General features: G+C 38.6%; 1 protein-coding gene across 1 annotated transcript in view; it reads left to right on the forward strand.

The window, feature by feature from the left end:
- The window catches only part of COL6A5 (collagen type VI alpha 5 chain), a 139,038-nt gene that overhangs the window by 116,008 nt on the left and 7,001 nt on the right, over nucleotides 1-16,029 (forward strand). The window contains exons 36-38 of the mRNA XM_079795429.1: nucleotides 698-891; nucleotides 13,099-13,788; nucleotides 15,695-15,791. Coding sequence (XP_079651555.1) covers nucleotides 698-891; nucleotides 13,099-13,788; nucleotides 15,695-15,791 — 981 coding nt within the window. The remainder of the gene's footprint in view (nucleotides 1-697; nucleotides 892-13,098; nucleotides 13,789-15,694; nucleotides 15,792-16,029) is intronic.

Genomic DNA, 16,029 nt, shown 5'->3' on the forward strand with positions numbered 1-16,029 from the left:
TTTATTTTCTTCATTAACTTGCAACAGTTAAAGTAATACTGGTGGATGCCAAACCCCCGTATGAAAAACAAATGTAAACATGGACATTGTGATTACATAATTTATTTACATGAATAAAATAAGAGTAAACTTATATTGAATATGTTTTCTTTCATCGTCTAAATAAAAACTATTCTCAAATTATCCTAGGGAATTCTTAATCACCTAAGAATAAAAATGTAGAGACTATTTTATGAAACATAATGTCAATGAGATAACTTTTATATAGTCTTATTTTTCTCAGAGCAGTTCTTGGTAAATTAAGTGACTATTTTTTTATATATTCTATGGTGATTAATATGAATATGAAACACATTATTTGGTTGTTCCAAATAACCTTTGATTGACCTTCTTGTCATTTATCTAAAATTCTGTGGCAAATCAGACTTGGTTTATTCCAAAGTGGTATTTCATAGGCTATAAGCAGATTGGGGGAAAGGAAGGATAAATGGGAATTTTTAAATTTACCAGTTTATACTTTTTTAAAATAATAAGTATAATGAATCTCCATGGACTATATGATTGAAATGAATTTAGATTTTTAACACTCTTTGTTTCCAAGATATAATTAAATAGCTATATTAAATTGTTGTGATATTTTATTTACATTTCCCAAAGTTTTCTAGATTTACCTAAGACTTTCCATTTTATCTTCCAGATTTACTGCTGAGCCACATGAGATTCCTTCAGGAGAGAATAGCTTCATCAACCAGGAATTAAATGCTGGGAGAGACACATCTTTTATGTTGGATGACCATTTGGTTCACATTCTAAGCCAAATGTTTATGCCACCAACATTAATGACTGAGTATGAAGATCAGGATTCTGAAGAAATTGCAGGTCTCACTTCTGGTAAGGAAATGAAAAGTTACAATGGAAATTTATAGATAACTGGTCCTTGTCTTTTAGCAATAGTAGAGAATCAAATACACTAAGGCAGGTATCTAAAGCAACATTTTCCAAGTTCAAAGTGATAGCTACAACTACTCCTTTTATTTAAAGTAAAGATTTAAATGGTGGCACTGCTAAGGAAGTTGCTACTATAAACTATAAGTAAGGTCCCTGATATTCTTTTTTTAAATAATGTTTTTATTGATTTCAGAGAGAGGAAGGGAGAGGGAGAGAGAGATAGAAACATCAATGAAAGAGAAACATCGATCAACTGCAGATCAGCTGCCTCCTGCATGCCCCCTACTGGGGATCAAGCCTGCAACCTGGGCATGTGCCCTGACCAGGAATCAAACCCTCAGCCTCCCAGTGCAGGAGACAATGTTCAATCAACTGAGCCACACCAACTGGGTTTGTCCATGACATTCTTTTCAAATTTAAGGTCTCTCTGTATTTCACAACTTAGGTTAGTTCGATGTAGAAAGAGGTAATATAGAGAACAACAAAGCAAAGGGATAAAAATGACTTCAAAAGCTGGCCTGGCCAGAGCCCCAGAATTAGTGATTGCATGACTTTGTATGAGTTATTTTTGAGAGACCTAGAAATAATGAAGCATAAACTCTCCCACTGCCTCCTCCATACATTTGAATGGCAAAGCAGCAATACCTTTTGTCAGGATTTAATAATTTAAAATAAATCAGATATATAGGATATTAGTATTTCCACGAAAAAGGATGACATTCTAAATAGACTGTTCAGCCATTCCATCTTTGCAACTAGAATCTCCCAAAATGCCCCTTTGACCAGAATGCCAGCATTTAAGGCATTGTGTCATAAATACCATGTGAGCTATTAGAATATTTAAATGTAAAAGGGGCCAATTGCATGCCAATTATTTATGTGGATAAATAAGATTTATTTCTTAGTAGCTTCCTTGGATACATTTTCTTTTATTCAGGTTCGACACTAATGTCCCTACCTTGTCCCACTATTTCTCAAGTATGAACATTTGAACTTTATCTTTTAAGAAGTTAAACATTCTATAAAGGAATACATTTACATAAAAGAAGCTAGAATTTAGAATAAAAGAGTCAATCAATCGTTAGTCGAAAAATAAGACTTAAAAAAAAGGCAATGCAGCCTGGCTGGCATAGCTCAGTGGTTGAGTGTCAACCTATGAACCAGGAGGTCATGGTTTGATTCCCTGCCCTGTCAGGGCACATGCCAGGGTTGTGGGCTTGATCCCCAATTTGAGGCGTGCAGGAGGCAGCCGATCGATGATTCTCTCTCATCATTGATGTTTCTCTCTCTCTCTCCCTCACCCTTCCTCTTTGAAATAAACAAAAAAATATATTTTTTAAAAAGAGGTAATGCATTAAAACTGAATGCATGTAGTACCATGGCTTTAAGGTACTTGAGTGTGTATATTTTCAGTTAAAAAAATTTTAATGTCATATAGAGATAGCTTCAAGAAGAGAATAAAATACTTGTTCTTTTTAAGAGATCTAGTTAATTTGGAGTGTTTATTTTAATGATAAAGGAATAACAACAGCCTTCAAGGCACAGGAATTTATTATGGTTTAATTTAAAAAGAGGCAAACGAGAGAAGTGGTTTGGGCTATGTTAGGATAAAAAAAACTGTCATTTGTGAGAGTCTTATTAGAGGTAAGCATTCTAAAGTCCAATAATCCAGAAATGTGAATCTTTTTAGGAGATACTGATGTGACTGGCTATTTAAGAAAGGAAAAGAAGTTCATCTTTGCAGCCATCCTTAATGAGCATTGTTCAGTGATAATAGAAAGACTTTCCATTTGGCTTTTCAGATGTCTGGGAATCAAGACACTCATAGTTTAGCATAAGAACCAATTTGGCTGAAGAAATAATTTTGCATGGCTCTAGTAAGAGAAAATATAAATTGTCAGTTACCCTATCTCCACCCAGTTTCCCCCCGGGTTGAAATGTGCTAGGAGTTCCGTGAGTATTATGTCAGGTTCCGATAGGCTAGGAACAGTGAGTCTCAGATCTAAGGATAATATACATTTTTAATCCTTTAAAATAAATCTTAGTTTCAGATCATAAGTGTTGTTTAGGGACTTTGTGCTATTCCTTTAAAAAAAAAATCACCTTTACCCAGTTGCTAAAATCTACTGAGAACTTCCTGTATGATGAGCCATCCTCATGGGGAGTACATTGTGGTTCAGATATTTTAGTCACGCTTTAAGAGTTGAGCATTGTTAAGTTCCAGAAGTATTGCATAAATAAAAGGTTGATAATTTTCATAAGCAAAAGGTTAATAAGGCGGATTTTTTTCAATAGATGGAGTTACACATATGTTGATATATATGCGATTTGATATGTATGCTATTTTGTTGTATTGACAACAAGCTTCAAAACTTCATATGTCAAATTTGCTGAAGGTGTTAACATCATAGATATTTTTACGTTTAAAAATGTCGAATTTCATGCCAAAAAAAAGAGCATTTGCGGGAAGTTTTAATTCATTACTTTATTTTGAAGAAAAGTGCTGCTGAAAGTTATCGTATACTTTGGGAAGCTTATGGTGAACGTGCTCCATCTCAAGATACTTGTGAACATTGGTTTAAGCACTTTAAAAGTGATGATTTCAATGTGAAAGATAAAGAACGTCCAGGCCAATTTGAACCACGCTTTGATCGTGAAACCACCAGAATAGGCCAGAAGACACGGTGAAGTAATTTTGCTTCATGATGACGCACCATCACACACTTCAAAACCAGTTAAAGAAGTTAAAGACACGTTAAAAGATCTTGTCTGGGAAGTATTAACCCACCCACCGTATTCACCAGACCTTGCTCCTTCAGATTACCACTTGTTTCGATTGATGGCACACGCACTTTCTGAGCAGCACTTCAAAACATATGAAGAAGTGGAAAATTGTGTCTCTGAATGGTTTGCCTCAAAATAAGAATAGTTCTATTGGGACGGTATCCACAAATTACCTGAAAAATGGGGAAAATATGTAGCTAGCAATGGACATTACTTTGAATAAAGCACTTTTGTTGTTTCTCTTGAAATTATCGTGTTTTCTTTGATTACAAAATCCGCATTATTAACCGGTACATCTAGTACAGTGGTCGGCAAACTCATTAGTCAACAGAGCCAAATATCAACAGTACAACGATTGAAATTTCTTTTGAGAGCCAAATTTTTTAAAGTTAAACTTCTGGCCACTTCTTCAAAATAGACTCGCCCAGGCCGTGGTATTTTGTGGAAGAGCCACACTCAAGGGGCCAAAGAGCTGCATGTGGCTCGCAAGCCGCTCTTTGCCGACCATGGATCTAGTAAATTAAATCTTTATTGTTGAAAGTATTACATATGTCCCCTTTTTCAGCCACCATTGACCCCTTCTAGCTGGCTCCCACCCCCCGCCCCAGGCTTTGTTGACCCTAGTGTCTGTGTCCATGGGTCATGCATATATGCATACAAGTTCTTTGGTTGATCTCTTCTCACCCACCCACCTTCACCTTCCCTCTGAGATTCCACAGTCTGTTCCATGCTTTTATGTCTCCAGAATTATTTTGTTCATCAGTTTATTTTGTTCATTAGATTCCACATATGAATGAGATCATGTGATACTTGTCTTTCTCTGACTGGCTTATTTTGCTTAGCACAATACTCTCCAGGTCGCTCCATGCTGTCCCAAAGGGTAAGAGAACCTTCTTTTTTACTGCTGCATAGTATTCCATGGTGTAAATTTGATTCTTATGGCTGATCTTTCTGCCCTTGAGCTGAGAGTTTTGAGGGAAAGTCAGGAATCACAACCATTTAAGAAATTTATAGAATTCCTAGAGTCTTGTGGTCTAGCGATGAGTTGTTTATCACACTCTTTAACAAGAAACACAACCACTATCTTTCTGCCTATGCCTCTCTCTCTCTCTCTGTGTCTCTTATCTGCTTGGATTTCCAAGTTCATGTTCAGTGCCATCACCTTTTCTGAGCAGCTCGAGGACATCTGTATCAAAATTACCTGGAATGAAAGTCCTTTGTCAGCACAGATTTCTAAGCTTCCTCAGAAATACTGCTTCATATTTAGAGGTGTGAGTGGCAAGGGGAAAGAGACAAGCTTTAAATCCACTATAGGTGATTTTTGTATTTTTTCAGGTTCGAAATCCACTATCCCAAGGATTCACAGAGTGTGGGCCCTGAACCACCAGCATCAGCGTCACCGGGGAACTCACTAGAAATGCAGATTCTCAGTACTCATCCCAGACCTCCTGACTCAGAAACTTGGGCTGGGGGCTCAGCAATCTGAGTTTCAACAAGCAGCACATGTGATTCTGATACAGGCTGCTTTGGTGTGCCACATTTGTTCTGTTCTCAATGGAGCTGAAAGCAATTGGGCATCTAGTATCACAGAACAGAAGGGAGGATTTGTTTCCAAAGGGTTCCAGGAGCACTGGGTTATAATATGATTTTACTTATCCAAGACCACTGAACATCCACCCATCCATCCGTCCATCTGTCCATCCATCCATCCAAACATCTATCTAATAAAACACTTTTTAAGACCCAAAGGATATAGAGATTATCTAGAGATACTACCATGCATTTTTAAAAATATATATTTTATTGATTTTTTTACAGAGAGGAAGAGAGAGGGATAGAGAGTTAGAAACATCGATGAGAGAGAAACATCGATCAGCTGCCTCTTGCACACCCCCTACTGGGGATGTGCCCGCAACCAAGGTACATGCCCTTGACCAGAATCAAACCTGGGACCCTTGAGTCCGAAGGCCGATGCTCTATCCACTGAGCCAAACCGGTTTCGGCACTACCATGCATTTTGACCATGATATCTGCAATATAAAAATTCCTTGGAAAATTCTGCCCCTCCTACTTACTTACCAATGGCATACACTTAGCTCTTTGGAATTATGTAATGAAAAATGGATGGTTTAATTCTAATTAAATTGCAATAGTTGAGCCAGTGGCAAGCCTAGCACTTTCATCAAAGATACTATGTTAATAGCATTTAAAATACATTCAGTCTATTTTCAGGATTAAAGGAGGACAGGATAATTTGTAATGAATGTTAAACACTAATCCAAACTCAGCCTTGGGCTTACTCATCGCTTTAAGCAGTCCCAGGCCTTAGGATAACTTCAGCTGATGTTCTTTTTAATGAATTTCATTGAGAAATTAAAACCAACACTTTCCTCTTCGAGTAAGGCTGGAATTGAGCTCAAGGGAATTTGCAGGGCTCTGTTTTACATTTTTTCTAACTTTAATCTGATTCTGATCTACAGATTAGCTCTTTTTAAAAAGCCGGTATGTCTTTTGACTTTGAATCAATCTTAGGGTATTAGAGTAGGAAAGGTGTTTAGTGATCATCTCTTGCATATTCTCTGGGGGAAAGGGGTGCACCTAGGAGACACATTGCAATGTCTGGAGAAGGTTTTTGTTGTCACAATTGGAAGGTACTACTGGCATCTAGAAGGTAGAGGCCACAGATGCCTCTAACCATTTGCAACAAAGAATTATCCAGAGAAACTGTCAATAGTGAGAGGAACGCCCCCCGCCCCCTTTTTTAGAAGAAACTTCCTACCCCACAGTGTTATAAGTAGAAGACTCAATGGAGGGGCTGGTGGTTCCTACACCCTGTAGACATTCCTTCAGTACCCTCAGGATTCTGCTAATTTAAAAAACATTATAAAAGTACTGTTATACTATATAAAATTTTTATACAGAGAGTCTCAAACAATTTAACAAGCTGAGCTGTTTGTAGTGTGGAATAAATGCTTTGTTTTTTTCCCACAGGCATATAGGTTTACATAGTTTTAATCAGTTGCATATCCTACTTTTCACATAATCCTGTCATCATTTTACATATTGCTTCAAGCTTCATGCTGATTTTTCTGTGTCCTTATAATGTTACTTTTAATAAATGAGTGAGTTTAGCTATTTACCTCTTGTTGAACTCGTAGCTTGCTTCTAATTCTGCTGGCACATAGTGAACTTGAATGTAGATCTTTACTTCTGCTAAATTGAAATCTGCACTGGAATTAAATGCAACGAATTCACTTCTAAGGTACCCATGGAACATCAGCTGAATGTCCTGCTTTCATAGCATCAGTAAACATTTCTAAACTAGGAGGTCAGCAATCGCATCATGGTCATGTCCAAATTTTAATGACATGTTTCATGAACTCTTTAGGAAATCTCAACCATCTTGAGGCTCTTTTGGGGAATAAACTGAGTTTCCTCTTTATTTTAAACTATAGACGGAGGTTGTTGCATTTACTTTTGCTTGGGAATTTATTATATTATGGTTTTGTGTGTGTGTGTGGGGGGGGTTATTTATTTATTTTTTTGGTGGGTCTTATGATTTTTGCTCTATGGTTCCACTTCAGGAACACTTCTCTGCGTGCTAATTTAAAAATAAGATGTTGATAGGAATATAACTTAAAGTTTTTCATGAAAGTAACATGTTGTCATCTGTCTTATATTTACCTACCTTACTCTAAAAAGCATGTGATTGGCTCTGGGAGAAGGGTGCCTAGAAATCACTACCTTTGCCCCATTTGACCTTGAGCCTCTGAAATTATTGAGCCCTTAATATAGTGAGAATTCATAACCCCGGTTTTATTTGTAACAATTGGAGTCACATGGTCATTCCAGAATTGTTACATATTATATGATACAATTCTACTTTAATAGCAAATAAAGTTTTCATTCAGCAAATGGCTATTAAAATCACAGGAACCATGAAAATTAGATTTATCTGGGCTTTTGCAGCTGCCTGAATTCCTGTGGCAAGATAAATGCCAGATTTTTTTTTTATTGCCAGACTCCATACTTGGGGAAACCATGAAAGCCTTGGAATGTCCTAAAAAACTGTCACAAAGATACAGTTCAATTCAGACTCTAAAAATGCATTATTACACACTTCTCTCTCCCCCAAAACACTGCTGTGCTGTCATTTCTTTCCCTTCAACTCCCAATACTCCTGGCATGCTGCTCACATAATATTGGCTTCATATTTGACATAAAATTCTGAAAACATTATGAGTATAGATTATGAGTTTTATTATTAAATCAAAACATAGCTACATTTTATTATCTTATTGTTTGGATTAGATTCTTTTTGGTTTGTTGTTGCTGCTGCTCAGTAATGTGCCATATCTATCTATCTATCCATCTATCTATCTATCTATCTATCTATCTATCTATCTATCTAATCTATCTATCATCTATTTATTTACCTTATGACCCTCTTTACCCATTTCTCCTACCCTCATTGCCCCCACCTCGGGCAACTACCACACTGTTCTCTGTATCTGTGAGCTTGTTGTTTCATTTTGTTTAAGTTTAGATTCCACATAGAAGGAAGATCATATAGTATTTATTCTCTGTCTGACTTATTTCACTTAGCATAATGCCCGCAAGATCCATCCATGTTGTTGCACATGGCAAGATTGCATTCTTTTGTTGTTGTTAATCTTCACCCAAGGATATTTTTCCATTGATTTTTAGAGAGAGTGGAAGGGAGGGGAAGAGGGAGAGAGGGATAGAAAGAGAGAGAGAGAAACATCGATGTGAGAGAGACACATCAATTGGTTGCCTCCCGCTCATGCCCCAACCTGGGCCGGGAATTACTGGTAAACCTGAAACTGAGGTATGTGCCCAGGACCCTTCAGCCGTGGGCCAACACTCTAACCATTGAGAAAAACTGGCTGGAGGGGTGGTACAATTTTTTAAAATTTTATTTCATTTTTAAAAATCTGCTTACAAACTCATTCAGAGGCCATAAAAACCAAAGTGCCAGATCCAGGTGTTTGGGTACACTAGTAAATAACTCCTGGCATGCATCCCTTTTTCCCGGTACACTGGTACCTTCTGCAAACTGTTGTTTCAGAGTGCGAAGTAGATGGTGAGGGTAAGTCTTGCAGACTTAAGTCCACCTGGAAAAGTCTAGGTTAGGAAAGACATTTATTTTAAGTCTTTGGGGGAAAGGATGAAATCTATTTTAAGAGTTACTCCTGCTTGTTCAGACACTGGGGAAAGAGGACCTCATACAATAAAAGAAGAGAATTTTACATGTGTCTCTATTTCCCTTTGGCATAAAACCAATGACATGAAGTCAGGTACACACCCTGTGACTGCACACCTTGCTGCCCCACCTGAGAGCTTGACCCGTGACCTCACCAGACAGGAGGGAGGACAGGCCTGGGATGGGATGTTAAGTGGAGTTATTTTTCATGTGACAATACCTCTCTGCAGTTAAGCATGCGCAAACACAACAGAATTAGTTTTCTCGTTTCTGAGAGGATGTGTACACTTGTGTGCATGTGTGTAAGTTGTGTTCCACTAATCCCAGTCAACTTTGTATATTTTTTATGAAAATTCTGATTTGCAAAATATAGTATCACGGGCAGGATTTTCAGATGTCTGATGCTTTCCTATTTGTTCATTTCTCTCTATAGAGTATATATTTGGAGTACTTAGGATATGCTAGGCACTGTGCAAGCTTTAATTTTCTCAAAAACATTATAAGGTTGTAGTCTATTACTATTTTTTAGCAGGGGAACAGAGCTAACAAATGGCAGACAGGACTCAATCTCCAAAAAATTTTTCTAATAACCACTGCTCTACAATATCTAGAGAAGAAAAAATTACAAGCTTTATTTAATTCATATAAATTGCCTACTTTTGGAAGAAAACTTTCTCTAGTGGTTTTAATCAGAAGTAACAGCAACTGACTGAGATACTCTTTCTTCAAACCAGGGCCTTTGATCAAATGGTTAATATTTCCCTTAATGTGTCTGTTCTCCTCATATCTGATGACCAGTTCTTCTGAAGGTGTTACACAGAGTGGGGTTCAAATCCTGCCCCTGCCATGTACAGGCTGTCATTTCTTAGCCAAGTCACTTACCCTCTCCAAGCCTCAGCTTGTTCATCTGTAAAATGGGAATAATGGTAATCCCATCCTCAGAGTGCTGCATAGAAAATTAAATGAGAGGAGACATGCATAGAGCTGAGCATAAGATCTGAATTGAACTGAATGCTCAATTAAATACTCAGAAAGTGTAAAAGTAAAAAAGAAGGCATTGTCAACCTCATGAGAAGTCTTATGAAAAAGGTTAACTTGAAAAATATCTACTACAGTTCATATGGACAGAAACATACAACATAGCCTCAGTTGTATATATACTTACCTATGGAGACCACATGGCTAATTTTGACCCATGGACAAATTCTAAGGCAGACAGCTGGGTACCTCGTGCATATCTTGAGATTTCCCACCAATTCCAGGGAAGGCAGCATAGCAATTTAACAGCACACTTAATCCCAATCCAAATGACTTACGTCCTATAGAGTCTCCCTTCGCCCTAAATTCCCTTCCCACCCCCGCTTCTCCCTCAAGTTCCTGCACTGCACCTGGCATTGTGGCTTAAATCTTGGCCACACTTAGACTAATCTCTGGGGCCGGTTCCCTGGAAATTCAGCCGGATTCCTCATTCCTTCCAAGCCTTGTCAATAATAAAGTGAGCCAGCCCTCTCTCCTCTGCCATTCTGAGGAAATTCTTCAGGCTTGAAGACGGGAATTTGGCTTGGTGACATTTCCAGAAAATACACAGAATTGTTATGAGCTATGGGTATATTTTATTCTTACTTCTGCCAGGTTTCCTTGAAGGAACGTATTTTTGAAGGTCCGGTCTCCCTAAATGAGATGAATTTAGACTCAAAATAAAATAATCACACCTTACATTTGACTAAAATTTAGAATTTTCAAGAAATAATCATCTACATTTAGCTTCTTAGATTCTCATGCTAATCCTATAAATAATTTTATAGGTGAAATACACCTCATTAGAGAATAGTTCTGCTGGGTACTTTGGAAAAGGATTGAGATTTTCCTCACATATAAAGAGAATGTTGGGGCGGCGGGGGTCGGGGGGGGCACACAGTAATATTTCTGGTGTGGGCATGTGTGAAAGAGTTTTTCACTAACCTGCTAAGTCAGCCCTTCCTATTCTACCAGAACATTTATGAAATGCTTTTTCTTGTGTTTTAACGAAGTGTGTTGATCGGGCTTCTAAAAGAAGCTGAAACGCTGTCGTTGGAAAACAGAGATTCTTTTGCAGAGCAGTTAGTGAATAGTCAACTCCAGAATCATATACGACAAAATGACAGAAAGGTCCATTTAACTAATCTTCATAGTTCCTAATACCCTGTAGCCAAGAACTCTAGAAATGTTTTTTGTGATAACGTTTTAGAGCTAAAGGATATTATCTAAAATTCACTGCAAATAAGAATATAAAATATATGCTTTTTCTGCACTCCCAGTTTTATATTTAGTAATTTAATCATAACGGACCTACATCTTGATAAAAAATTCTGGGAGTTTGAAACTAGGTTCCTGATGGGGAATGAGAGGCCCATAAATTTCAGTCATACTTGTGAAGTGCAAAATCCTGTTCAAGTACTACACAGGTATTGATAAAAGAAAAATCAGGTACATAAATGACTAGTTCTTAGCCCTTTGCGAGAAGGAAGAGAACATAGAAATATCTCAAACAAGATGGTCAGTTATCATCTATTAGAAATGCCCAAGATGGAGTAACAGGAACTGGATTTACCTCCCAACTGAAAGAAATTACCAAAAGAAAAAAATAAACACACACACACACACACACACACACACACACACACACACACATGAAACAGCACTTTTCAAGACACTGGACTTCAAGAAATGAAAGCCAGGGATCCCCGAGAGATGGGAAACAAATGAGGTGAGCCCTCTGTTGTTCTAGGTCATTGCTGTGAGAGAGTTCCTAGGCCCTGGTGCAGGAAGGCAGAATTCAGGTGGTGCCCAATATAGACCATGAGTTAAGGAGACAGAACTGAGAGTTCAGGGAGACCAAAGTGGTAAGAATTCACAGGGTAAAATATCAGAGAGGTGAGAGCTGCACACAGAGAGAACTCCAGAGGGTCCCCCTCGATTATTCAGCAGAGTGCTGATAGCACATACATGTGAGGAGTTGATCTGAGGCTGGGGGATTAGGGAATAGTGCCAGTTGCTTACACAGGGCCAGAAATCATGCCTTTTCTCACCAGTGAAACTGAAAAACTTATGATTCATAGATTACTGGGGAGAAAACGTAGGAAGGTCTTGCTTCAATAACGGAGAATAATCAAGCCTTCAATTAAGCACCACACCAGACTCGCCTAACAAATCATAACAAGAAAGACCCAAAGGACCAAATTGTTTCCATGTAACTTGACTACCTCTCAAAACAAAGCACATGAGTATTTATAGGAATACGAAAGTATTCCATATCCAAAAGCTACAATTTCACAATGTTTGGCATAAAAAGAAGCAGAAAGACATGACCCATATTCAAGAGCATAATAATTCAAACACAAACCAGAATGGACACAAATGTTAGAATTAGCAGACAAAGATTTTAAAACAGTTACTATAACTACATCCCCATTTAAAAAAGTTAAGTAGAGACATGGAAGATAAAAAAGATTCAATAGAATTTTTAGAGATGAAAACTGCAATGTCAGAGATGAAACAATATGCTACTGGGATTAATGGCAACTTAGATTTGGTAAAAGAAAAAATTAGTGAACTTGAAGTTGTAGCAATGGAAATTCTCCAAAATAAAACTCAAGAAGAACAAAGTTTTTTTTGTTTTGTTTTGTTTTTTTAATGAAAAGAGCATCGCCCTGGCTGGTATGGCTCAGTTGATTGGAGCATCATTCAATTCACCAAAAGGTGGCAGGTTTGATTCCTGGTCAGGGCACATACTCAGGTTGTGGGTTCGATCCCCTATAAGGTCTTGTACAGGAAGACACTAAATATAGCTGCATATTTCTTATCTTACATATGAAAATAGCTGGAGGATCAATCAATCCTTTGACAAAGATCTGGGATGGGGTAGCAAATAAATTATTTTCATGTGACAATACCCGTTGAATGGTAGTGGCTCTGCATGCGCTGCGTGAAGACATAATTGGAACATGAACCTTGTAACAAGTACTGTACTTGATTAGTGATGCCTGACATGGGTGTGGGAGTGAAGCATGGCAACACCCCATCCTGTGCATTGATCTTCCTTGGCTAGGAGTTCTGAGTTTATCCTTAGACTAAAAAGAGTGACGTCAGTTATTCTGTTGCAGGACATGAAAACCATGGCAGAAAAGAAGAACCAAGTCTTTATGACAAACCTGGAGATGCCTCCCTTCAAGAATATTACACGGATGTTGCTTTCCTCATCGATGCTTCCCAAAGAGTCGGAAATGATGAGTTTAAGGAAGTGAAAGCTTTCATAACCTCAGTGCTTGATTACTTTCACATTGCCCCAGATCCACTGACTTCCACCTTAGGGGACAGAGTGGCAGTCCTGAGCTACTCTCCGCCAGGCTATATGCCCAACACGGAAGAATGCCCTGTCTACCTGGAATTTGATCTGGTTACTTACAGTAGTATATACCAAATGAAACATCACCTCCAAGACTCTCTTCAACAGCTCAATGGAAATGTTTTTATTGGCCACGCCCTGCAGTGGACAATTGACAATGTCTTTGCGGGAACCCCCAACCTGAGGAAAAACAAAGTTATCTTTGTTATATCTTCTGGAGAAACCAACCCCTTAGATAAGGAAGTTTTAAGAAATGTATCTCTGAGAGCCAAATGTCAGGGCTACTCCATATTTGTGTTTTCATTTGGTCCAATGCACAATGACAAGGAATTAGAAGAATTAGCCAGCCACCCACTGGATCATCACTTAGTCCAGCTTGGCCGAACCCACAAAGCAGATTTGAACTATATCATCAAGTTTGTCAAGCCATTTGTCTATTCAATCAGACGTGAGTTATCGAACCTTTTCTTCTATTGCTTTTTTTTTTTACATTTTATTTCTTTTTAATTGAATTCATTGGGTTGACATTGGTTAATAAAATTATATAGGTTTTAGGTGTATAATTCTATAATACATCATCTGTATATTGTATTGTGTGGTCACCACCTAAGTCAAGTCTTTTTCCCATTACCATTTTACCCTCTCCTACCTCTCCCGACCCCCTTTTCCTCTGGTAATCACCATATTGTTGTCTGTCGATGAGATTGTCTTTTTTGTTTGTTTAATCTCCTTCACCTTTTCACCCAGTCCCCGCACCCCCGCCCCTCTGGTAGCTATCAATCTGTTCTCTGTATCTATGAGTCTGTTTCTGTTCTGTTTGTTAGGTGTGTTTTTTTTTCTCATTAGTTTCCACACATAAGTGAAATCAAATAGTATTTATCTCTCTCTGACTGGCTTATTTCATTTAGCATAATACCCTCCAGGTCTATCCATACTGTCGCAAAAGGTAAGATTTCATTCTTTTTCATGACTGAGTAGTACTCCACTGTGTAAATGTGCCACAGCTTTTTTATCCACTCACCTACTGAGGGGCACTTGGGCTGCTTCCTTCTATTGCTTTTGTAATACATTTAATACCTCTGTGTACAATCCACCAGGTGACTTAGCAACATGATCCTCACTTCAGTCAAGAGTGGTTGAGTCTAAGACATGCGTAGGAGGCAGTGAGAAAACCACAAAGAAAAATCTCAGGACTTACTGATATTGAACTTTACTGTTACACTGTCAAGATCTTTGTCAGAAAACCCCCATATGGGTAAAAAGTGTCTTTGAACCCTGACCTGTGAATGTTTCCTATGTACTAAGTTCTTTTAATGAATTTTATCCTTAGTACAGCCCTCACAGAAAAGCATCAGTATCCCCATTTTACAATGAAAAAAAAACTAAGGTTCAGAGACATTCAATACATTGCTCAAAAGCTCACAGTTAGTAGTTGGCAAGTTCTAGACTTAACTCCATGCAGTCTGACTCCAGGAGTGTCCATTAAACTATACTTCAATTCCTAAACCCTTAACAAGAGGCATTGCTGTAATAAATAATATCCCACCACCACCACCTTCCTCCTGCCCAAGGACTTCTATTTATCTCCTCCTTATACATTACCTTTGGTTCTGACTTGAATTCGTATGAACCCCGGGCACAGATCTCTTCCAGAGCCTCTGCCCCAGAGAGCTGGCTCGGGCGTAGCCAGGCAGGAAAGTTAAGGGTGTCGTTTCACAATGAGGCTTTGAGAGTGGCTGCCCCAGCCCCATGTGTTGTCATTTTAGACATGGGTATGGCAGCATACCTAAGAGCTTGTAGCAGCAAGCAGGTCCTGGCCTGTGCTGGGGATGAGGAGTGGGGCAGAGGCCACATTCAATGGTTGTCCACAGCTCCTGCAAGGTGACCAGGGAATCCCGGGGTGGCAGATTTTCTGGCACTCATAAAGCCCCACGAATCTTGGAACTCAAGATTTATATTTAGTAGCAGACTTATCACTTGCAAAATATGGTGCCTTCTTCCAACCCCGAGATAAATGGGCCTGGCAATTTCAGTTGTTAATGGTGTCTTCTAGAAAGATCCTCCTTTTATAGGGAGAGAAACAGATGATAGAAGAGATGAAGAGTTGTCCTTGAAGTATATCACGAGCCTGTGACATACAGAGCAGGAGAATGTTTGACTCAATCACGGCTGTATCTTATTGACTTTGCCAGCGGCGTATTGCAATGTCAGAGAGTGCCACACTGCTGAGGCCTTTATAAAATTAATTTGCTCTTGAAAACATGTTCAACCACGGGAGAAGATGAACTAGCTTTGGGTGATGCTCAGAATGCGGAAGGGTAAAATGTAGATTAACAAGCCCACTCTCTCTCCAGGTGCCATCAACAGCTATCCTCCTGCAGATCTGAGACCCAAGTGTGTTAACATCACCTCTCCCAACCCGGAGAACGTGGGCATTGAAAACACTCTACAGTGAGTAGGCAAATTCACAGTTTGGGTAATAATGCAGCTGGAAACAGTCCTTAAGAGAATAATTTGAAATGAATGGAGTTTTAGTTTTTAGGGTACAAGAAGTTTGGTTGTGAGATATGTGTATGTGTGTGTGTTGCGTGCGTGTGTGTGTGTGTGTGTGTGTGTGTGTGTGTGTGTGAAATGCCCCCAGCTTGTGATGACAGCACAGATTGGGTATTACTAAAAGACCAAATGGGAC

This window comes from Cnephaeus nilssonii (assembly GCF_951640355.1).
Source record: "Cnephaeus nilssonii genome assembly, chromosome: 17".
Taxonomy (NCBI): Eukaryota; Metazoa; Chordata; class Mammalia; order Chiroptera; family Vespertilionidae; genus Cnephaeus; species Cnephaeus nilssonii.